Source organism: Chlorocebus sabaeus, chromosome 13 (genome assembly GCF_047675955.1).
Source record: "Chlorocebus sabaeus isolate Y175 chromosome 13, mChlSab1.0.hap1, whole genome shotgun sequence".
Classification (NCBI taxonomy): domain Eukaryota; kingdom Metazoa; phylum Chordata; class Mammalia; order Primates; family Cercopithecidae; genus Chlorocebus; species Chlorocebus sabaeus.
Genome location: NC_132916.1, coordinates 54,059,769 through 54,083,275, shown reverse-complemented (window position 1 = coordinate 54,083,275; position 23,507 = coordinate 54,059,769). Strand labels below are relative to the sequence as shown.

General features: G+C 40.1%; 1 protein-coding gene across 1 annotated transcript in view; it reads left to right on the top strand.

Moving 5' to 3' along the window:
- Positions 1 to 7,166: 7,166 nt before the first annotated feature.
- Positions 7,167 to 23,507, top strand: part of ARHGAP18 (Rho GTPase activating protein 18) — a 139,081-nt gene continuing 122,740 nt past the window's right edge. Inside the window, exon 1 of the mRNA XM_008007091.3 lies at positions 7,167 to 7,367. Coding sequence (XP_008005282.3) covers positions 7,255 to 7,367 — 113 coding nt within the window. The 5' untranslated portion in view covers positions 7,167 to 7,254. The remainder of the gene's footprint in view (positions 7,368 to 23,507) is intronic.

The following is a 23,507-nucleotide window of genomic DNA, read 5'->3' as shown; positions in this document are numbered from 1 at the left end:
TTCCAATCTCTGCTGACACAGTGGCTGCTCATGCAAAACAACTCGGCATGTTCTGAGTCTTTAAGAATGAAAAGATTTAATCATCCAATTGACCAGAAAAAATTACTATTAAATAAGCCACCTCCCATGCCCATTAAATTCCTCTTTGAAATTATCTTGAGGGTGTGTTTTGCTTTTCTCTTTAAAACTAAACCTTTTCTGTGAAATAGTCACATATATCTAGACATACTCTAGAAAACTAATGAAGCTTTGTCATAAAAGAGAATACTAACATTTTTCTATTGTTTCTTAATACCCCATTTTAAGATGTTAGTAATTAAGGCCCAAGTTCTGATGATATTGATAACTTACATGGCCCTAAAATAGTTGTTCTTGCTACTAATTCGTGCACTTGTAGAGGACAATGATCCATGATGATATGTGAATCTAATCTCTTCACTAGAAAAGCAAGTACACTAGTGAACATTTAAGATGCTTCATTTGTAAGTAGGGTACTAGGATTCCTGTTTTCCAGAAAAACTTTGCTTCACCATTTCTTCCCCTCTACCTTCAAGAAAGGAAGCAGAAAGCTTCACCATTTTTGATGACATTTCTAGGACTGAAAATTCCCCAATGGGCTCAGAATATAGAAATTATTATGTAATGACATTTGTGCAGTTTTATCAAGTATTTCGGTTAAAAAATAAAAAATTAAAAAAAAATACTCCAGGGACTACTGTAACACATTGGAAGAACCGCCTTCATTTTAGAGTAGATAACCCCCATTAATAAAAAAGGCCAGGTGCAGTGGCTCATGCCTGTAATCCCAGCACTTTGGGAGATTAAGGCAGCTGGATTACCTGAGGTCAGGAGTTTGAGAACAGCCTGGCCAACACAATGAAACCCTGTCTCTACTAAAAATACAAAATTAGCTGGGCGTGGTGGCACACACCTGTAGTCCCAGGTACTCGTACTCGGGAGGCTGAGGCAGGAGCATCACTTGAACCCAGGAGGCAGAGGTTGCAGTGAGCCTAGATTGTACCACTGCACTCCAGCCTGGGCAACAGAGCGAGACTCTGTTTTAAAAAAAAAAAAAAAAAAAAAAAAAGAAGGAAACATGGCTTCCATTTTTCTTTTTCTCCAAGTCATGAATCAGTTCATCCCTTTCCTTAGATCTGCAGCTTCACCATTCTTCCCCACTCACAGTGGCTGCTTTTGCATAACAAGGGGATAAGCATCCCTTGTAATCTACTGCAGGACAAGGATTTTTGTATTTGGCAAATCTAATATTGATACAATTTGTAGACTTTTAAAATCGAAACATATAAACAAAATTCTACTTTTCTAGTATGTATTAGTCCCAGAATATACTTCATCTTCATACTTCTAGTTGCAAGTGTTTGCAACATATGTCTCCATTCTAGTTGTCAATGAAGAGAAAACCAAAAGAAAAGTTAGGGGCATGGCACTTTTCCTTGGATAATTTCCAGCTTAGGCTAGTTTTGATATGAAGGGCAAATTTCTCATGAAGTTAAATGAAATTGAATCTTAAAGTCTGGCTCTTGCATAAGGCCTCATCTAAGGCTCCATAGCTAACAAATTCTATAAGCTTTGGGTTCCGCACATCTAATCTGCTTTTTTAAGAAAAAAATTCATAATCATAATGATCAGAGTACTTTTTTTCACTTCTGTCAGTGGAAACAATTTTATATATGATGGCGTAATGATGATGACCTTTTAGACTAGTATATATATTATGCCACACTACCCCAATAATTTGACATAAAAAACAAGTTTCAAAGTACCAGAAAAGAATTGAGTGTAAATCTCCATAGCATTGCATTTATATCAATATTCCATTTGATTAAGGACCTTAGGTTTGCTGTAGATTATTTAACTTTGTTATTCTTATGATTCTTTTCAGAAATAAAATGATGTCAATTCTAGGACTGCTGTAACCTTTATAATGCTTAAGAGCTCAGGCTCCAAGGTCATATTAAACCCAGGTTTACATGTCCTGGTTCTGCCACCTACGAACCGGATGACCTCAAATTCCTCATCTCTAAAGTGAGCGTAATTCCAGTTTCTATCCCTGGTGGTGGTTGTGATGATTAAATGATAGACTATGTGTACCATGTCTAGCGAAGAGTAAGGACTCAATATTAGCTATTGTTATTTATTGGTAATAAACTATTTGTAAGAAACATGTTTTCTATATGATTGCCGAAAAGCCTAAATTAACCTCTGGCAATAGCAGTTACAAATTATCCCAAGCACGGCTAGTATTTTCTCCCAGGAGGAGCAGTTAAGAAAATAACTTTGAGAATAATGTAAACATTCTTAGAGCTGTCCAGAGAAAGGGAAAAGGGTTATTTCTTGTTGTTCCAGAGGCAGAATTAATAACAATGAGTGTAATTCCCAAGGAAATAGTTTGAGATTCTGTATGTGGAATAATTTTCAGTTATAGTACCCTAACACAGAGGTAGCTAACTTTGTAAGCTGACAAGAACTATTCCTACAAGGTCCTAATAAAACATGAGGTAAGGGATGTTAAGAACCCTTCCTCTTCATTAGTCAATGCTACTTCATACATCTAGCCTTTACTACCTACGTGAAACTTTAACTTCACAGTTGATTAATTTATTCAAATTCTTGTTATAATATTGAAAATTGGATTTAATTTTACCATTTGAAAGGTCATTTTCATATGGCTTTTGTCTCTATGATGATTTTCATCATCATATAGAGAGAAATCTTCATAATATGAAGATTTTCATCATCATATTGTACATCAATATAGTACATATTCTCCTTCGTTAATTCTTTAAGAGAACTAGACCAATTGAGGAAAAATTTGATAAATTGTATGTTGATTCCATTGCATGACATTCTTCTAATACAATTCCACGTTACTAAAGAGGCTCCTAAATCAACAGATAAAAACCAGCTAATCAACTCTTTGCTACCACTAGCACTGGACTGAAGAAAAATTTTTTCATTGTTTTTGAACATGGGTGTCAAATGTCAGAGACTGCAGGACCATCTTCACCGTATTTTTAACAACCTATTTGGGTACATAAATTACCGCTTCCTTTTCCCTTCCTGTGTCATCTAGTACACCCCATTTAAAGAGAATGAATGATATGAATGTTTAAACTGTCTTGATGTTGTTAATTACTTTGTAAGATGTTTCATAACAGGAAAGTGTTTGGCATGCACTCAATAGCTCGGAATATTAACATCTTCAAGGTCACGAGGCTCTTAGTGTGTGTTTAAAATGGTTGCGGAAAGGAGTAAAAAAGTGTGTGTGTTTTTTTTCATAATATTTGTCTCTGCAAAAGAGCGATAATGGTATAAGGGATGGATGTGAGCTAAACCTTAGTACAGTTTACAGTGTGAAATAAGAATAGGTTTTTTTTTCTTTTTTTTTTTTTTTTTAGACGGAGTCTCGTGCTGTCCCCCAGGTTGGAGTGCACCGCAACCTCCGCCTCCTGGGTTCAAGCAATTCTCCTGACTCAGCCTACTGAGTAGCTGGGATTACAGGTGCCCACCACCACACCACCCAGCTAATTTTTGTATTTTTAAGTAGAGATGGGGTTTCCCCATATTGACCAGGCTGATCCTGAACTCCTGACCTCAGATGATCCACTACCTCAGCCTCCCAAAAAAGAACAGCTTTTTAAGGGACCATACTGGTAGCTAGGTTTACTTCCTTGATGACATAGGAAAATTCTGAAAACCATTTTTAATCTACATGAGCATGTATCTGAGGCTATGCACACCAGGCCACAGTCCTACCAGTTTTCTGCCTATGATAGGCAATACCCTTAGACCAGTAGCAACAGGGCTTGCTGGGAGGAAAGGAGAAGAAGCTAGGAGGATTTTCAGACATTTGAGAGCTAAATTAGAAGGATTCACATTTTCTGTACGAAGCTATGTAAATCAATTTGGATCACATTTGGTTTTCTGCCGCACAGAAATTAAAAACTGGTTATTGCAAACTCAAATATTATTTTGACTTTGTAAAATAATTACATTCCAACCTGTACATTGTGATTTGTTATTAAACAAGTGAAAAGACCATAATTAGGCAAAAATATAAATAAATAATTGTTTTGGCTATGACTGGACAAAATCTTCATCGCAAACTGTCACGTGAGAGGCGCAGAGCCCATGTCTGTCAGTGGGCATGGATGACATTGACAGGCTAAAGACATAGCAAAGGAAAAAGGAGAAATAGAAAAAAAGGAAGATAATAAAAAGGGCGGTAGAGGGAAGTAAGGGGAGGAAAAAGGGTGGGGGGGAACAGAAAAGAATTTCCAAATGATAATGTAGAGATTGCCATCAGTAATTGTGTAAGATAGTGATTCCCATATGTTTGCATTTCAGAGTAGCTACATAAAAAACGGGGTGAGGGTGGATAAGCTGGGTATTAACGTTTTTTCCATGTAAGGACGTTAAAAAGACAAACACATTTTTTTCTAATTTACTTTAATTTTTGCCTCCCTCTCTCTATAGTTTTTGTTTTGCCTGAACTGGTGAACATTTCATCATAGGTTAGCACTGGTATGTGCATGGGAACCACTTATCTAATATTACCAATTTTAATATTAAAATTTAGTAGAGTTGGCTGGGCATGGTGGCTCACGCCTGTAATCCCAGCACTTTGGGAGGCTGAGGTTGGCGGATCACCTGAGGTCTGGAGTTCAAGACCAGCCTGACCAACATGGAGAAACCCACTCTCTACTAAAAATACAAAATTAGCTGGCGTCGTGGGAGGTGCCTGTAATCCCAGCTACTTGGGAGACTGAGGCAGGAGAATCGCTTGAACTTGGGAGGTGGAGATTGTGGTGAGCCGAGATCACGCCATTGCACTCCAGCCTGGGCAATAAGAGCAAAACTCTGTCTCAAAAAAAAAAAAATATATCCGGAGGCTGAGGCAGGAGAATGGCGTAAACCCGGGAGGCGGAGCTTGCAGTGAGCTGAGATCCGGCCACTGCAGTCCAGCCCGGGCTACAGAGTAAGACTCCGTCTCAAAAAAAAAAAAAAAAAAAAAAATATATATATATATATATATATATATATATATATATATAAATAAATTTAGTAGAGAGATATATATATATATATATTTAGTAGAGTTTTAAAGGATACTTTCAATTCATTCAGTTTTTCCTCCATTCAGTGTTTCCTGAAGGCTCAGTAGGTATAAAATTTAAGTTAGCTGTCAGATGAAGAGAAAGGAGTGATGGTGGGACCTGAAAAGATTGTGTCTAGCAGATGGAAAGACTTGTATGAATAAGGTAGCAGGAATGCCCAGTGATCTGCTCAAAAGCCTGGAACTGGCTCTTTTAGCAGTGGGGAGCCAATGAAGGTTTTTAAGCAAGGAGAGGGATCATGAGGGCTATGCCAGGGTGTGATCATAATGTTAAAGCAATTTAAAGGAGGTGACAAGGAGATGAGCTAAAAGGGCTGTTGTAAGATTGGAGCTAAGACTGCATTATAGGATCTAGAGGTGGTTGACGTCATGGTGATAAAAAGGAGACAGCAAGTAAAGTCCCGTGGAAGTGGAAATGGGAAGGCTGAGCAACTATGCAGTGGGGAGGGTGGAAGATATAAATTCTTTTTAAGGAAGACTTTTGTAAATTATAAGAGGATTCAAAAATAAATTTCAGATACTTCTAGAGTATGTAAGGAGGAAGAAATGATTTTTCATGACTGTTTTAAATAATGAAAAGGTATAAGCAATAAGTTTATGTAATGATGGAATTAAAAGCTTGTTCATGGGGAATTCTAGATAGTTGGATGAATCATAAAAATCTGAAAAAAACTTCAGACTACTGGGTATGTCAAAGAGAGTAGAAGGTGGGCGTGGTGGCTCATGCCTGTAATCTCAATACTTTGGGAGCCTGAGCCAAGAGGATTGCTTGAGCCCAGGAGTTCAAGACCAGCCTGGGCAACACAGTGAGATCCCCCCTCTCCACAAAGCATAAAAAAATTAGCTGGGTGTGGTAGTGCATGCCTGTGGTCCTAGCTCTTGGGGAGGCTGAGGCTAGAGGATTTCTTGAGCCCGGGAGGTTGAGGCTGCAGTGAGTTATGATCACCGCCGTACTCCAGCCTGGGTGACAGAGTGAGACCCTGATTCAAAAACAAACTAAAAATGTGATTTTTTTTTTTTTTTGGAGGGGGTATGGGGAGAAAGAACAGAGTTGTCTTTTGTGTTTACGATAACTTTTGAACTTGTTTCTTAATCTGCAAAACAAAGAACAGTATACTGGTGATTAAAAAAAAAAAAAAATGTAGCCTAGAATTCTGTTCAAATCCAGCTTCTGGCACTAGCAACTGTGTTATCTTAGTGAAGTTACTTAACTTGTCCCTCAGCCTTACTTTCCTTGTGTTATGTATAACACAGATGATAGTGATACCTATCTTGTAGGGTGTGTGTGTGTGTGTGTGTGTGAGAGAGAGAGAGAGAGAGAATTGAATGGAATGAGATAAAACATGTGAAACACCCGTCCATGAGAGCTTGGCATATAGTAGGTGCTCAACAAACGGCAGGGACGTCTTTTGTTCCCAGCAATAACACTTAACAGTGCATTGGTAGGTCTATCCCTTTTGGGTACTGAACAATATTTTGATAAGATGTATATTTGAGATTGGCTTTATGTGAAAGAAGACGACATTCCAGGACACACAATAATTTTTATGAGGGCATTTTCAACTGGGCACAAGGATCAAGCCTTTCTCGTCGTCTGGATTGCACAGTTTTGCCGCAGGTTCGTTGTTTTTTACTGTGGCTAATTTTAACGCTGAACATGAAGGGGTTAAGAAATGCCTTTAACTCATGTTACATTAAGCAGCAGAAATTATCAGATAGAGGAATTGGGGAGGGGGAAGAAAAGGCTCGGTAGTAACTCATGGCTTCCTAAGCAAGATAGCTTGTAGTTACAGTTTTGAGTTGAATATACGTTCTGGCAGTTTAATCTGATCAGACTAACTTGGGGGTAGGTGCAACCCGTCGCTTCCACCCTTCGCCTCCTTTAACCAAAGCCGCCCAGAGTGCAATTGCCCAGAGTTTAAACAATGCTGTGAGTTGCAGCTTCTAATTGGAGAGGCAGGAAGCCCTTCCCTGGACAGACCCCGCCCCTCCCCGTGCGAATCACCAGCCTGCGGGGAGGAGCTGGCCAATGCTAATGAGCGAGTTGCCAGGCGAGACAGGAACTTCTTTCCCCTTCTCTGTGTCAGGATCGCAGAAATTATGCCCCTTCTCTCACCATGAGCTGGCTCTCCAGTTCCCAGGGAGTGGTGCTAACAGCCTACCACCCCAGCGGCAAGGACCAGGCCGTGGGGGACAGCCATGCAAAGGGAGGGGAGGAAGCCACCTCGAGGTAAGCCTTTGGAAGCTGAAAACAAAACCAAACCCTCTTACCTGCTCCAGGGAAAAAGTGACAGGGAAGTTGACGTGGGGAGAAGGGAATTCCATCTGCACGTCGAGCCTAAGCTCATGCAGCAGCAGTAGCAATGTTTGGCGTGATTTTTATGTACTTTTCATCTCACCTAGTCCACGTCTGAAATAACCCATATGATGACTGGTGAAGACGGACAAGAAGGAACTGGGGAGAGGACTGTATGGGCTGTCAGACTAGGTGTTTAGCAGGTGCATTTGCACATGCTGAAAGATCAAATAGGTGTATCTGAAACACTTCCTTTCCTATGAAATGGAATTCTTGAATGGGCTCAAGGCACTGCCACTGGAACTGTTCGCTGGGAAAGTCTGCCAAAAAGCAGGGAGGCTGTTCACTGTACTGTACAAGCTGTTGTTGTTAGAGTGTTTTTATTCCCCCCTCTCTTTGCTGAAAGCAAACCTCTTAGGCAAAAAGCCCAAGACACTGGCCTGTGGCAATATGTTTCACATTCTTTTGTGTATGTGGATTTTTTTCCCCCCAGGCTTTCAGAAAGGAGTTTTTGTCAGGAGATAGCACTCTGCTTCTGGAGTGAAATGTGGTTAATGTTAAATCACTTTATAGGCAGAGAGGGCAAATGTTCTATAGACCACTGAGGCACAAAGGGTACCTTTCTCCCTGTCTGTGTACTTTGTTCTTGTTCCGTTTTCTAAGAGCTTTTTTTTTTCTTTCTCTCCTTAATGACCTTCTCAGTAGCTGAACATTTTTACCTCCATCAAGATATAAATCATAAATATTGGCCTAGAAGATTGCAAGAAGCAAATACTAACCTAATAGCCTAGAACACTAAATTAGTTATCAGTAAGCACATTTCCTCCTCAATGCTTAATGTGATAATAAAACCTTCTTTGTTCTTATGTGACTTATGCCTGTGCCTTAAGCTGAAATAATGCTGCCTTTCATTTGTTTTAAAATCCCCAAATATGAGGGAGGGAGAAAAATCAAAGGAATGGCTGTAATACTTGGTGTTAGACTCCCAGCTGACCGGAACTGTTTCTCACATAGCATCCACAGTATGTATTTCATTGAATGAATTCATTTCCAAAGATGAAAAAGATTTGCTGCTTGTGCCTTAGCTGTGTTACCATTTCATTTTCCATCATTTTAAATGACTTAATGTTAAATCATTAAATCAAGAGATCTTGAAGTGTTTTCATCCATTTTTCTGTAATGTATTAGTAATTGTTAAGCATTAAGCAGCCTGCAACACCAACCCCATACCCAACCATAACTTGGATTCCACATGTCAGTCAAAATTACCAGAATTATACAAGCACAGCACATTCTCCAATGACTTTAGGCTGGGATGGCCTAAGGATATGAGCAGAATCTTGGATCTCGATTGTGAGAATGGAAAGGACCTTAAGGACTGTGAGTCCAAACCTCTCATTTTCACATAGGACTCAAACCCCAGGGATTAGTTAAGTTTTTGGAAGGTCTGAAGTTCTAGGCCTTTGTCTGGGGCTGCATCTCCAGTTCTGGATACTCATTATTCTGTGTTGGCAGTGTGGGTGGCCCATACTTGAGTGGGTTGAGAGAACAAGAGAGGATCAGACCATTCTCTGCCTAGACTGAAGCAGAACCAAGAGGTCCTAAGGTGGCAGGGTGGGCAGCTGCCCACACAGCAGGTGCCCTGTGTAGGGCCACAACTCCAGGTGGGCATCTTTGTTGGCTGCCATGCCTGCCCATACCAGACCCAGCTTCCCACCACTGAATTAGTTCTAGGGATCGTTACTGATATTGACTGGAGAAGATGGGAGCCTGGTTTCAGGGCAGGGAGGAAGGAGGGAGGAGGGCTAGTCTTTACTGGCTTTTACCCTTAAGGAAGGGGTAATCAGATAAACTTATTGTTGTTTTGGGAGACTGCCCTGTTTATCCTGGGAGAATTGAGATACTGTAATTGATATGGGGGAGGGGATGGATAGAAGGAAGGAGGATTTGAAGGTGGGATGGGGTCAGTGGTAACCACCTAAGAATGGTGATGGTGGTTTGGGGTGGGGGTGAACTGGACTTTGGCTTTGGCTGGGTTGGTCAGGTGATGTTTTAAGCACTGGGAGGCTGCTCCAAGGTGCAAGGTTGATGGTCGATGCCTATTTAAAGAAGTTCTCCAAAAAGTAAAAACAAAACAAAACTCTTAAAAAGAGGCTACATTAGGCTGGGTGTGATGGCTCACACTTGCCGTCTCAGCATGTTGGAAAGCTGAGGTGGGTGGATTGCTTGAGCTCAGGAGTTAGAGACCAGCCTGGGCAAAAAAAAAAGACCCCCCCCAAATTCTCTACCAAAAATAAAAAAACAAAAAACAAAAAACAAACCACACACACACAAACTAGGCATGGTAGCGCATGCCTGTGGTCCCAGCTACTCAGGAGGCTGAGGTGGGAGGATCACTTGAGGCTGTGGGGGCAGAGATTGCAGTGAGCCGAGATCACGCCACTGCACTCCAGCCTGGGTGAGGGAGCAAGACCCTGGCTCAAAGAAAAATAATAATAAATAAAATAAAAATAAAAGCTAAATTAAATTCTGCATTTCCTCCTACCCATTTAAAAGTTATAGGAGACAGCATGGAAGTATTACTTTTCTTATCACAATATTTTGTCTGCAAATAATATGTTCTTTGAAATATTTAATCCAATATTTAGTTTCATGAGATGAATTCATGCCTTTATAATGCCATTTAGACGTATGTATATGACTTAGCGTATGACTTAGCATATTTATTGAAAAATGTTTCTTTTTTTTTTTTTTTGAGATGGAGTTTTGCTCTTGTTGCCCACGCTGGAGCACAATGGCACGATCTTGGCTCACTGCAACCTCTGCCTCCCAGGTTCAAGCTATTCTCCTGCCTCAGCCTCCAGAGTAACTGGGACTACAGGCATGCACCTATAGCTACCTAATTCCTTAGCTACCTAAATGGACTGATGAGTGAGATATTTTTATGCCTTCTCTGAATTAAATGTATGGCATTCATCACGTAAGGTCTTGTTGACCCAACTTGCCATTGGTATTGGGTAGGCAGAACCAAGAGGCACTACACAGGGGTGACATAAACCCAGAAACCCTGGACTCTGGGGGCAACCTGTCTGGGGTCACATCCCAACTCTCTCATTCATTAGCAGTGTGACCTTGGAGGAGTTCTCTCTCTACCTATAAATTGAACTTCATAATATTACTCACCTCATTAAGACAGCTGAGTGGGATGAACTCTGTCAAGCCCATAGAAGAGTGTCTGGTTTGTAGCTAGCTGCTTTTTCTTTAATACTAGGTAAAGAAAAGGAAAGAAAGTATTGAGTGCTAATTTTGTTGTTGTTTTTTTTTTAAGTAGAGTCGGGGTTTCTCCATGTTGGTCAGACTGATCTCGAACTCTCGACTTCAGGTGATCTGCCTGCCTTAGCCTCCCAAAGTGCTAGGATTTCAGGCATGAGCCACTCTGCCCAGCCTGAAAGTGTCTGAGTTTTAGCCTAGCCATACCAAGTCTTTTTTTTGTTTTGAGATAGAGTCTCACTGTGTCACCCAGGGTGGAATGCAGTGGCGTGATCTGGGCTCACTGCAACCTCCATCTCCCAGGTTCAAGTGATTCTCCTGCTTCAGCCTCCCAAGCATCTGGGATTACAGGCAAGTGCCACCACCCCTGGCTAATTTTTGTATTTTTAGTAGAGACGGGGTTTCACCATGTTGACCAGGCTGGTCTCGAACTCCTGATCTCAGATGATCTGCCCACCTTGTCCTCCCAAAGTGCTGAGACTACAGCCCTGAGCCACTGCACCCGGCTCCAAGTCCTTTTTTATTACCATTTGGTCTTTTGAAAAGCTGGGATAGTAGGGAATTAATATTTTTGGAAGTAATTTGTTAGCTAAAATTTTCTTCATTCCATTATCCCTCTTTATCAGAAAACATTTATTGAATGTCAGATTAAGGAATTCCTCCCACTCCTGGTTACAGCCTCTCCCTTTATAGAGTTCTGTTTTTCTCTTGTATGTTTCCTCATCAAAACATGAGGATTTGAAGAAATATGTTAATATTAGTTGTTATGGCTGACTTGTACACAGTTGAATGTTTCCAAAGGAAACCACTTTTTTATGAGTAGCTATATTTATAAGACTTTGTTTACTTGTTTTTCAAGCAGGCTTCTTAATATTTACTTTAGAAAAGAATTTTTTCAAAGAATATTGCATTTTGTCTATTCTTACTGTTCTCCTTTGACTTTCCCATTTTAAGAGAAATGGTTGTTTACTTTGTATATTTTTACTAATATTTTAATGTGAACATCAACCTTTTTTATTGGACCTTTTAACTCCTTAGCTACCTAAATGGACTGATGAGTGAGATATTTTTATGCCTTCTCTGAATTAAATGTATGGCATTCATCACGTAAGGTCTTGTTGACCCAACTTGCCATTGGTATTGGGTAGGCAGAACCAAGAGGCACTACACAGGGGTGACATAAACCCAGAAACCCTGGACTCTGGGGGCAACCTGTCTGGGGTCACATCCCAACTCTCATTCATTAGCAGTGTGACCTTGGAGGAGTTCTCTCTCTACCTATAAATTGAACTTCATAATATTACTCACCTCATTAAGACAACTGAGTGGGATGAACTCTGTCAAGCCCATAGAAGAGTGTCTGGTTTGTAGCTAGCTGCTTTTTCTTTGATACTAGGTAAAGAAAAGGAAAGAAAGGATTGAGTTTTGCAGGATATGGAATATTCTCCCTTGTTTCAGAAGCGTTTTTCTGAATATCATTTTGTCATGTGTTAAGAAACCCGGGCATGATCCATATGCTTAAAAAATAACGTATTTGAGAATGAACCATAATGTAAAAGTTTAGGCCTTTCAAGTTTGAAAGACCTTGGAAATATCATCTTGATCCATAGCACCATTTATGATTTGAACTGGTAGTGATTGCCTATACTAGGCCTTTCTTGCGGGTATTGATGGGCATTGAGGTCTGCAAATATTGACTCTATGGTAAGATAGAATGTGGGTGGATCCTCTTTTGGCAGCTGGACTCACTCCTGTCTCCATGCTTTCTTCCTGTTCTTAAAACTACTACTGCCCAGTATGCCCAATGTAAGAGGGCTATCATCTTGATAAGCTTATCTCAGTTCTTGACTTGTTCATGTCTCACCCATTCCTTGGTTCTGCAAGCATAATCATTCAGCCATTCCACATATAAGAGCTCTCTCTTACTGTGTATCATGCAGTTGTTTAAATACTGGGGTTGTAATGGGGGGAAATAAACTAGACAAACACCTGGGTGCAGGGAGGGTAGCCTGGAGGGAAAAAAGACCTGAGCAGGTGACAGGTGAGCCCCAAAATATCTGGGGGCAAAAATCAGAAGAAGAAGAGCTTTTAAGGCAGTTAGTGGGTAGGGAGTGTAGAAGCCTTAAGCCTAGATAGAGTAAGTCTGAAACCAAGTACCCAGAGAGCAAAGAGCCCTGCGTGGCTGCAGGGGTCAGGGTAAGGAAGAGGGAGGAAGAAGAAAGCAAGGTGTGAGTTGATAACCTTATAGAACATTTGAGGACTTGGGTTTTTGCTGAAAGAAAGATGGGAAGCCGTTGAGGGAGTGGGTTTTGAGCAGTGGAGGAAGACAGCACATTTAAAAGGTCCCTGTGGCTGTTATATTGATTATAGAGTGTAGAAGCAGTGGTACTGCTCAAGAAGTTAAGGTGGTGGTGGTTTGGGCCAGGGTTTCAGTTGTTTTAGTAATTAATGGGGTGAGCAGTGGAGTCTTTTGACGTTAGAGCCTGTAGGAGATGGACAAATGAGAATACCTGAAGATTGTTGCAAGGTTTTTGCCCTACGAAACTTGTAATGTTAAAGTGATCATTAATTTAGATAGGGAAGACTTGCAGAGGGGTATAAGGGGGCTGGGGTAAATTGAGCAAGACATGAAGCTCAGTTTTTTTTGTTGTTGTTGTTTGTTTTTTTCCAATACTGAGTCTCGCTGTGTCACCCAGGTTGGAGTGCAATGGGTGATCTTGGCACATTGCAGCCTCCACCTCCCAGGTTCAAGCGATTTTCGTGTCTCAGGCTCCCTAGTAGCTGGGATTACAGGTGCCTGCTGCCATACCTGGCTAATTTTTGAATTTTTAGTGAAGATGGGGTTTCACCATGTTGGCCAGGCTGGTCTTGAACTCCTGACCTCAAGTGATCTGCCTACGTCATCCTCCCAAAGTGCTAGGATTATAGGTGTGAGCCATCATGCCTGGCCTGAAGCTCAGTTTTGAGAAACATCTTTTTGAGATAAACATTAAAAGAGGAACATGGCTGGCTGCCTTGATTAGTTCAGTGTTTTTACATGAATCTTCACAGGATTTTAAAAACCTATGTAGTATACCATTAAAAAAGTTTCCGCATTCTGAATTTGTATATTACCTGATGGGGTGTGTGTGTGTGTGTGTGTGTGTATATATATATTTTGTTGTTGTTGTTGTTGGAAAAAAGGAATGGTAATGAGTTTTTATAATGCAATTATGTAATATGTAAATTTTATTTTTTCTAACTTTAGCTTCTAAAGGGTATTTCCTCATTCTAATTTCATAGAATTTAGTGACTAAATGGATTTAAACCTGTCCATGGGGATAATTGTTTTCCAGATCAATCTCTTCTTCAATTTTGTGACATAAGGGTCCTTTGTAAAGACATTTTCTTCACTGTAGTTTAAAAGCCCTATCCATAGTTTCTTCTTGAATTGTTAGAGGTTGTACCCAGTGTCCAACTGGGGAGGTCTTACGTTCATTGACAGACATGTGATATTTGCCTTTTGATTCCTCTCATTGACGAGACCTGTGGTTTTTGTGGGCCTATTAAAGTTATAATATCTTCATAGAACTTTTAATTAAGTTTATGCCTTTCAAATATAAGGAGTTAGAAATTATCAGAACCATCCCCACCCACCCCCTCCTAGAGAAACTTGCTGAACATTTGCCTTGTTATCCACGGCACATTTATTACTTCTGCATTGTATAATTGCACTGTGCTCCCTTGTTTCTTCTAAGGGGGGCTTGCTCTCATATTTTATGAATTTCCTAATATTTTGCATTCTACTAGTATTTATCATACTTCTACAAGTGTTGAAGCAATAAAGACTCATAACAATTGATGCATTTAATGATGCACATGATTGCCACTGGACTGCATGAGTGTTAGGCTTAAATCACTTTTGATAAATGGACCTATTGCCAGAACAAATTATCTGTTTCACTCTTCTTTTCTAATTCCCCGCTGGCTGTAAACATCTGTCTCATGAATTAGAAAGAGAACCCAGCACCCTAGAGGCCAAGACTGCCCCTGGCCACAGGGTCAGTTCCCTCTCTACTCCTTGCTCATGAATCTGTAAGTTCCATGCCCTGTGGCTGTGTTCTTTCTCCTGCCTCCCCTTCTTCTTCCTCCTGCCTCTTCTTCTTCTTTTGTTTGTTTTGGAGATGGAATCTCGCTCTGTTGCCAGGCTGGAGTGCATGGCGCAATCTCGGCTCACTGCAACCTCTGTCTCCTGGGTTGAAGCAATTCTCCTGACTCAGCTTCCCGAGTAGCTGGGATGACAGGCATGCACCACCACACCTGTCTAATTTTTGTATTTTTATTAGAGACAAGGTTTTGCCATGGTGGCCAGGCTGGTCTCGAACTCCTGACCTCAGGTGATCCGCCCGCCTAGGCCTCCCAAAGTGCTGGGATTACAGCTGTGAGCCACTGTGCCCGGCCCTGCTGCCTCTTCTTGATTCTGCTCTGTCCAAAAGCCCTGAGAAGGCTGTCTCATCGTCATAGTGGTGTCACTGTGACGAGGCCCGTAGGCGGTGGGTCTCAGTGGGAGTCGTTAACAGCATGGATCACCCCATAGGTTTGGGGTTGCTAGACCAGGTATGACAACAATCCTCTCCTGAACCCTGCTCTAGGTACCCTCTGTCCTGTGCCCACCCTTTAATTTCATACGAATACTTTGAGAAAGATGATTTGTTCTAAATGTTTTATTTAGTTAGTATTTGATGGGCTTTTAATTTTCTTTTGATTAAAAAGAGATACAGAATAAGAAATCTCATTATTTGAGGAGAGTGGGGATGAGTCAGGGTATTGGGCATGGATTAGGGCAGGAGAAGCAGAAGGGATGTCTAGATCTTTCTAAAGGCACATTCTTTTGGCTTCCATGTTTGTTGCTGTGAGCTGGCCAAGTTTATCCTTTTTTTGCAAGAAATAAACAGAAACTATGGAGACCTGTGTGACCAGTTACTACCTGTGTTTTTTTTCCCGTACTCAAGTCCACTAAGTATCTGAATTTCTGTGTTGAAAAAGAGTGTGGCACCTCTTCTCCTTTTCGTATGCGTTTGGTAGAAGCTTTTTGGCTGTAAAGAACACTGAGGTTTCCTGATGGGAAATGAGGTTTATTACAGGGATCTGGGTCATAGGAAAAGGAAGCATCTCTTCTTCCCTCAGCAACTGGTCATGTGTGGACACTTGTGGCATTTCTGCTCTCGGAGACTCTCGATCCTTTTCTAACCACTGGTTTTCTAATCTCATCATTTCAGCTTGAGCTTTTGGCTCCTGATGGATGCCCAGCCTGGTTACCTCCTGAGTCATCTTACATTTCATAGCTAACTGACCCATCTCTTTATTTCCTAATTTCGCTTTTTGTTTTTTTAAGACGGAGTCTCGCTCTGTCGTCCAGGCTGGAGTGCAGTGGCACGATCTCGGCTCACTGCAACCTCCGCCTCCCAGGTTCAAGTGATTCTCCTGCCTCAGCCTCCTGAGTAGCTGAGATTACAGGCGCCTGTCACCACGCCAGGCTAATTTTTGTATTTTTAGTAGAGATGGGGTTTCACCATGTTAGTCAGGCTGGTCTCGAACTCCTGACCTCTCGATCTGCCTGCCTCGGCCTCCCAAAGTGCAGGGATTACAGGCATGAGCCACCGTGCCCAGCCTTAATGTAACATTTTTAAAAGGAGATCAGATTTGTCCAGTTAATCTTTGTGAACAGGCCATAGTACATCCCCAGGCAGCTTATGATTTGGCTTGTTCTGGATCTTTTTAGAAAAGCAGAGTCTGTGGATAGGGAGATTCCTGGACAAAGGATGTGGCATCTTTGCTAAGATATTTAGGACATAACACATTTATCTGTTTCCTCATTTATCGAATCATATCATGTAATGATGTCCTGCCTGCTTCACAAAGTTAATCATAAAGATCAAATGTGTAGCATTTGAGAAAGTTAAAAAATTATACAGATGGACATTATTAGTAAATCCTTTTCCATACAGTATCTTACAATTTCCCCAGACATTTCACTTCATTTCACTTAACCAGAGTTGTCATACTAAACATTTGAGTTTAATTTGAATTTTACTTTTCGTTATCTACTCAGATGTATGTTCATCGAGGGTGGAGCCTTTGCCTGTCTTTTTTTTTTTTTTTTTTAAGGGAGGAGTGTTCCTTTATACCTAAGCCTTGGCAAAGTGCTTAGTCCACTTTAGGCAGTTACTAAAAGATTGAATGAATGAACGAGTGAGCGGGAGGAGGCGCAGTGATTGCATATACAGATTTTGGAGCTAGACTGCCAGGGTTGAAGTCCTACTTTCTTTCATGTAGTAGCTTGTGACCCTGGGTTAGTTATTTAATGTTTCAGGGCCTCAAGTTTTTTGTTTCCTTCTGCACACTGGGAATAATAATACCTAACTCAAGAGTTATTTTAAGGATTGACTGAGTCAACATATGTAACATACTTACATGAGTGCTTGACGTAAAGTACATGTTTTCGATGATGATAAAGGGCAGACTGTTACCTGTTGGTGAATTAATTTGGAAATAGTATAAGGAAGCATCGTTGTGATTAATTTGTAAGTCATTTGGGAAATGAATGTTTGCTTCTAATGCATATGCAGTATAATGCCTTTATTTTAAAACTAATAGTGGGATAAGTTATATAAATAGCTCATATGATTTGAATACTACATTTAATATCCAAAAAGGACCTTAAGTGTTTAAAAGTATCGAACTCTTGTTAAGCCCGGGTGACTGTTTTGAATAGTTTTAATGCTTCAGTTTGGGTAGCTATAAAGTTGCAGAGCGTTTGTTGCTCTTAATAAGGTGGAAAATCGTCTAGTGTAGAGCAAGGAAAAGTTATTTGCACATGTTCCTCAAAGAGCAAATGGACTTTAGGTTATATGAATACTTGCAGGTAAAAGTACCAATGTATTGTTGTAGCTAAAGGGTTTGAGAAAAGAATAATTGTTATACTTTTGTGCCCTTAAAATGTATTTATATAAAACAGCTGTTTTTGATTAGACTGTTCTCATAACCAAGAAGTGATGTTTCATGGGGCAGAGTTCAGCTGAATGTATATCTGTGGCACAGATCTGGGGGATGTGTTCCCTTCACCTAGTTCTTCCTGAGCTCTGTGCCCCATCTCCTTCCCATTTAATGCAAAAATTTGAAAACTGTACTGTTTTTCTCCTCATCTATAGAATACATAATAAACTTGCTTACATGCTCCAGGCTGTAGGCTGGGAAACTATGTCCTTCTAGTAAGTTCTCCAGTTTCTCCCTACACCTACATTTCAAGTTCTTATCAGCACTGTAGTTCCTGCTTACAAAAGGCTCATAAGAGCAGGCTGCTTTGCTTCCACCTCTAAGAGACTGGGGACATTTTTGGTGGGTGTGGACATAATTAGCGAAAAGATGAACTGGAGGGGAGGATAGAGCTGTATGCAATTAGAAATTTAGAAGCCATTTTTCATAGGGAAAAAAATAGCAAAAATGATATTTAAATTCCATGGAGATATTCATTCTATAATTCTACCATATTATGGATTAATTTCTTTTTACTAGCCAGAAAACTTAAAACAGCGTTTATTTGTAGCACCATTACTGTAGGAAAAGTTCCCAACTACAGGTTTAGAAATAAACTTTTCCAACCCAAATAAAATCTTCAACTAAGTTGGGGGTTTCTGTTCAATGTTTCTTTGTTGCGTCTCCAGACTTTTGTGATCTGAGAAGTAAAAGTTCTGATTTTTTTCTGCTTCTAGTTTTATCTTACTTTAGTACAATGTCCTTCCCCAGGCACATGGGAGCTTTGTATACTCCAATAAATATGCCTTTCTTTGTCTCCTAAACATGTGCCTGTCTTCTGTTAGGGATTATGTACTTGTCTACATTTGTCATTGATTTGGGAATATTTAGGAAGGTGGAAAATGGCATACATTCTTGTGACTTTAGATGAATCAGATTATAGCTGTATAATGTAATTAGTTTAGTAAAGTAAGAAGAAGTGCTTTGGCTGGGCGTGGTGGCTCATGCCTGTAAATCCCAGCACTTTGGGAGGCTGAGGCTGGTGGATCGCAAGGTCAGGAGTTCAAGACCAGCCTGGCCAATATGGTGAAACTCCGTCTCTACTAAAAATACAGGAATTAGCTGGGCGTTAGGCCGGGTGCGTGGCTCATGCCTGTAATCCCAGCACTCTGGGATGCCAAGGCGGGGTGGGTCATCTGAGGTCAGTGGTTCAAGACCAGCCTGGCCAACATGGCGAAACCGCGTCTCTACTAAAAATAAAAAAAATTAGTCTGGCGTGGTGGTACATGCCTGTAATTCCAGCTACTCGGGAGGCTGAGGCAGGAGAATTGCTTGAACCCATTAGGCGGAGGTTGCAGTGAGCTGAGATTGTGCCATTGCACTCCAGCTTGGGTGACAAGAGCAAAACTTCATCTCAAAAAAGAAAAAAAAAAGCTGGATGTGGTGGTACGCGCTACTCGGGAGGCTGAGGCAGGAGAATCGCTTGAACCCAGGAAACGGAGGTTGCAGTTAGCCAAGATCGTGTTACTGCACTCCAGCTTGGGCGAAAGAGCAAGCCTCCGTCTCCAAAAAAAAAAAAGTGCTTTAACACCATGCTTCTATAAAATTAGAATTCTGTAGAAAAATCTTGCAATTCACACTAACAAGAATTTTGAAATTTTAGCGGTTTGGCTGTAGAGATCTGGCTCATTTCTGAATGCTAATGACTGTCAGATACCATCTATATTTGAGGAAAATAATAGGAATTATTGATTGAACAGCATAAAATTAAAATCATACTTAAGAGATTTGGGTAACTCAGGCTTTAAAGACATGTAAACATGGGATATCTTAAGTTTTAAATTGTTTTTTGAAAATGAATACATGTTTTAACTAAACAAGAGTGAAGGTCTTCGCTAGGTACAAATGATAAGCCTAGAAAAAAACAAATGTACAAATGTCTGCTCTGAAGGAGCTTGCAGTACAACTCAATTGGGTTCTAAAACAACTTTTTAAATATAATATTTAGGAAGTCTTGCATGGTTCTTTCTTTTGAGGAATAAAACTTTCAAAGAGTTTGTTGTTGAGTAATTGAGATGAAGTTTGAGTAAGAAAAGGTAAGTTGGCAACTGAAAGTTGAAAGCAACTCAGGCTATTTATAGGTGGGCTAGAAACGTGTAACTTGATCAATGTATTCTATAATTAATGTTTTAACTAAGGTTACTAAGTGTGTGCCTGTTCATTTCTCGTTGTCCAAATAATACAAAGTTACGGTATATCATCTGATAGAATATTTTTAGGTGAAATTAGGAGTAAATGTATATAGTGTGTCTTTTTTAAAGATAAATTATTGGTTGTTAATTTTTTATTTATTATTGAAAATGGGGATATATTTTAATGTTTCCAGACTGAATGTCTTTGGAATTATAGCATTTCTGAATTATTTTCTATTATAGTGTAATCACACAGGATATATTTAGGCAATTGTATAAGTGCCTTATTAATCCTTTGCCCCCTGTTATTTTCTTAGAACAAGGTTTATTTACAGAAGAATCAATAGAGACCTGGCAGGTAATAAATGAGTGAAGTGGATGACTAGCAATTGCAGGCCTCAGAAAAATGTGGGTTTTGGTAGAAAATGTTAGCTAGGATTTCCAAAATACTGAGTAAGAAAAAAAAAAAATCCCATCTGCAGGATGGATCTGACCCAGGCACTGCCAGTGTGTGACCCCTATCCTGAAGGACAAGGTGGTGGTTTGAGTTGTCTGTTGCTGTGAAAAAATACCATTCCAAAACTTAGGGGCTAAAAACCCCAGTTTTCTTGGATCACAATCAAATTCTTTCTTGGGCTTTATCATGCAAGATGGGCTAGGATGGGGTCATCAGAGGCTTCTTCATGTACACATTTGTTTGGCACTTGTGCTGGTTGGTTATCTCTTGCATTTCTCCTCCTGCATTTTCTGGATGACTTGGGCTCCCTGATAGTATGACAGTAGCCAGGTAATCAGACTTCTGACATTCTTGCGGGTTTACCCCAGAGCGAGGATTTCGAGAAGTCTAGGAGGAAGCTACCAGGCTTCTCATGACCTCAGAAGTTACTTATTGTCACTTGGCTGTGTTCTATTGGCCAATTAATCATAGGCCAACTCAGATTGGAGAGGATGGAGGAATAGGATACACTTCTCAATGAGGGAATGGCTAGCACACAGAGAGGGGAAGGAGTTGATTGTGGCTATCTTTGGTGAAAAGCTACCCAGATGTCATTCCAGTCTCTTTGTACCTGGCCTTACCTGCCTTTCCTGATCTTCTTGCTTGCTTCTCTTATACAGGATCCCTTATACCCTGGAGCTTGACTTTCAAATCTGCATCTGTATATAAATGCATATCCTATGTGCATTTATCTCTTAGCCTTGCTTTGTTGGTAACTTCATATTGAATAATCTTTTTGTCCATCACGAACATAAATGCCTTATGCAGGGGCCCGGTATTATTCTTTATCCTAAGGACTATATAGATTCAATTCCCCATATATAATAGAATGTAACTATATTTTTGAATTGATTGATATTTGATATTTTAGAAGGATTGGGTATTTATTGTTTGCAGGACACTTTATTATACAGACTTTTTCCCCCCTGCTAAAAATTATGGGGCCAGGCGCCGTGGCTCATGCCTGTAATCCCAGCACTTTGGGGGGCCGAGGCGGGCAGATCACGAGGTTGGGAGATCAAGACCATCCTGGCTAACACGGTGAAACCCCCGTCTCTACTAAAAAAAAAATACAAAAAATTAGCCAGGCGTGGTGGCGGGCGCCTGTAGTCCCAGCTACTCAGGAGGCTGAGGCAGGAGAATGGCGTGAACCCGGGAGGCGGAGGTTGCAGTGAGCCGAGATTGCGCCACTGCACTCCAGCCTGGGCGACAGAGCGAGACTCCGTCTTCAAAAAAAAAAAAAAAAAAAAAAAAAGGAACAAAAAATTATGCTTGATTCCCAAAAATGTTTTCCAAAAAGTATGTAAATTTAGATTTTAGGCACAAGTGCCAATTTGAATTTGGGAAGAACAGAGTACTGAGAAACGAGATACTCTTTTAAAGAACATGACAGGGTCTGTAAGAAGTTCTTGTGAAATGTCAGCTAGCTATTATTCTGTGTAGTGTAATAAATTAAGCTGCTGCTGCCTTTTCTTGGCAGCCAAGTTGCCAAAGGCCCTTCTTTGTTTACATCCAGTGATATTTACTCTAAGGGACTATTGGACACAGATGCAGTGTTTTAGAGTAGGTGGTATTTTTTTGAGATCACATGTTACATGTGAAAAACATCCCAGAGGCTATACGAAAATTAATTGCCAGTATTTGAGTTACTTGGTTTTTCTACTCCCAGTACAGTAGTTACATTTAGCAGTCATCCAATAACTGTTATCATTGAGACTTCACATACTTGAATAGCATCAGTGTAGGATTTCCTTTCTTTCTCGTTTAGAAACTTTCACTTTACTGTGCTTATTACTAAACTCTATTTGCTTCTTGCCACACTTCAAAGAAAGGGAGAAGGTACGTGACTAGGAAGCCCTCTGAGCTGTAGGCAGGTGGGGCAGGCTGGAGGACAATGTTTTTCCCTTAATTGAGGGAACTTTCTTTTAACAGTACTTTAAGATAAGAAAATGTTTACATTTCTTTAAAATACTTCGTATCTTCAGCTTAGGACTGCCACTGTTTTTGTGGGGACTTAATGCATACATTTAAATTATTTGTAGAAATGATGTGATGCTTTGTCAGATCACTTAATTGCTAAGATATTAGTGTCATTTAGAGAAATAAACTTTCGATAATTTTCCCATCCCCTATGTTCTAGATTGAAAATTGTGTCATCTCCGTTTTGCAGGGAGAGGAAAAAGACTAATCCCTTTTTAAACTTAGCTTGAAGCCTGAAGCTTGAAGGCAAAGTCCAGGGTAGCAGCTCTTAAAATGAAAGGCCCATTCTTATAGCTATTTACACATCTCAGGAGAGACTAATACTTTGTTAATCCGCTTAAAGCAAAATTTCTTCCATAAATTGGGTTTAGATCCCTGTTTCCAAAATTGTGTGTTGGACACTGTTAACAGGTGTTCCATTAAAAAGAGTTTTGTGGTTCAATATTTTGGTGTAAACAGAGTTTACTGCAGTTAGCAAGCAATGAGTTTCTGGGGCAAAAAAAGTTTACTGCAGGACTTCTTGTAGCATATAATATCCTGGTGAGTGTTTTGAATCTCTAAAAGAAAGATGCAGAGACTTTGTAGCAAGTAACATATTCCAAATTGTTTTTGACCTAGGAGCCATTATTATTATTATTATTTGCAGAATTGTTATTACCATTGTTCCAGGGAACACAGTTTGTGAAATTCCCAAACATGGCTATCCCTTTATATGTTGAAAAATGTTAAAAAGTGTATACTTTGGAATTAGTGAGATATTTTAGGCTTTTTTGTAATAGCCACAGTTGTTAATGTTTTGAAGCTGTCTTCTGCTTGCTACCATATACTTTACAGATATTGACATGATCTGCAGAATCTCCACCTTGGTGAATTTATTTCCATAGTAAGAATATTTCTTTTTAATACTCAAGCTTCACAGAACACAAGTCTTTCAGTAAAACAGTTTTTACTTTATATCTTCTATAGAGAAAATTTATATTTATGTCTTAAATCCCAATAAAACATTTTAACCTAAATATGGAGGAAATAAGTGACATGTTGAAAACATACACAATGTCACCTAAGAGGATACATACCATTGTCACTGCCTAGAAGCAACTCATAATCTTACTAACCGGTCTT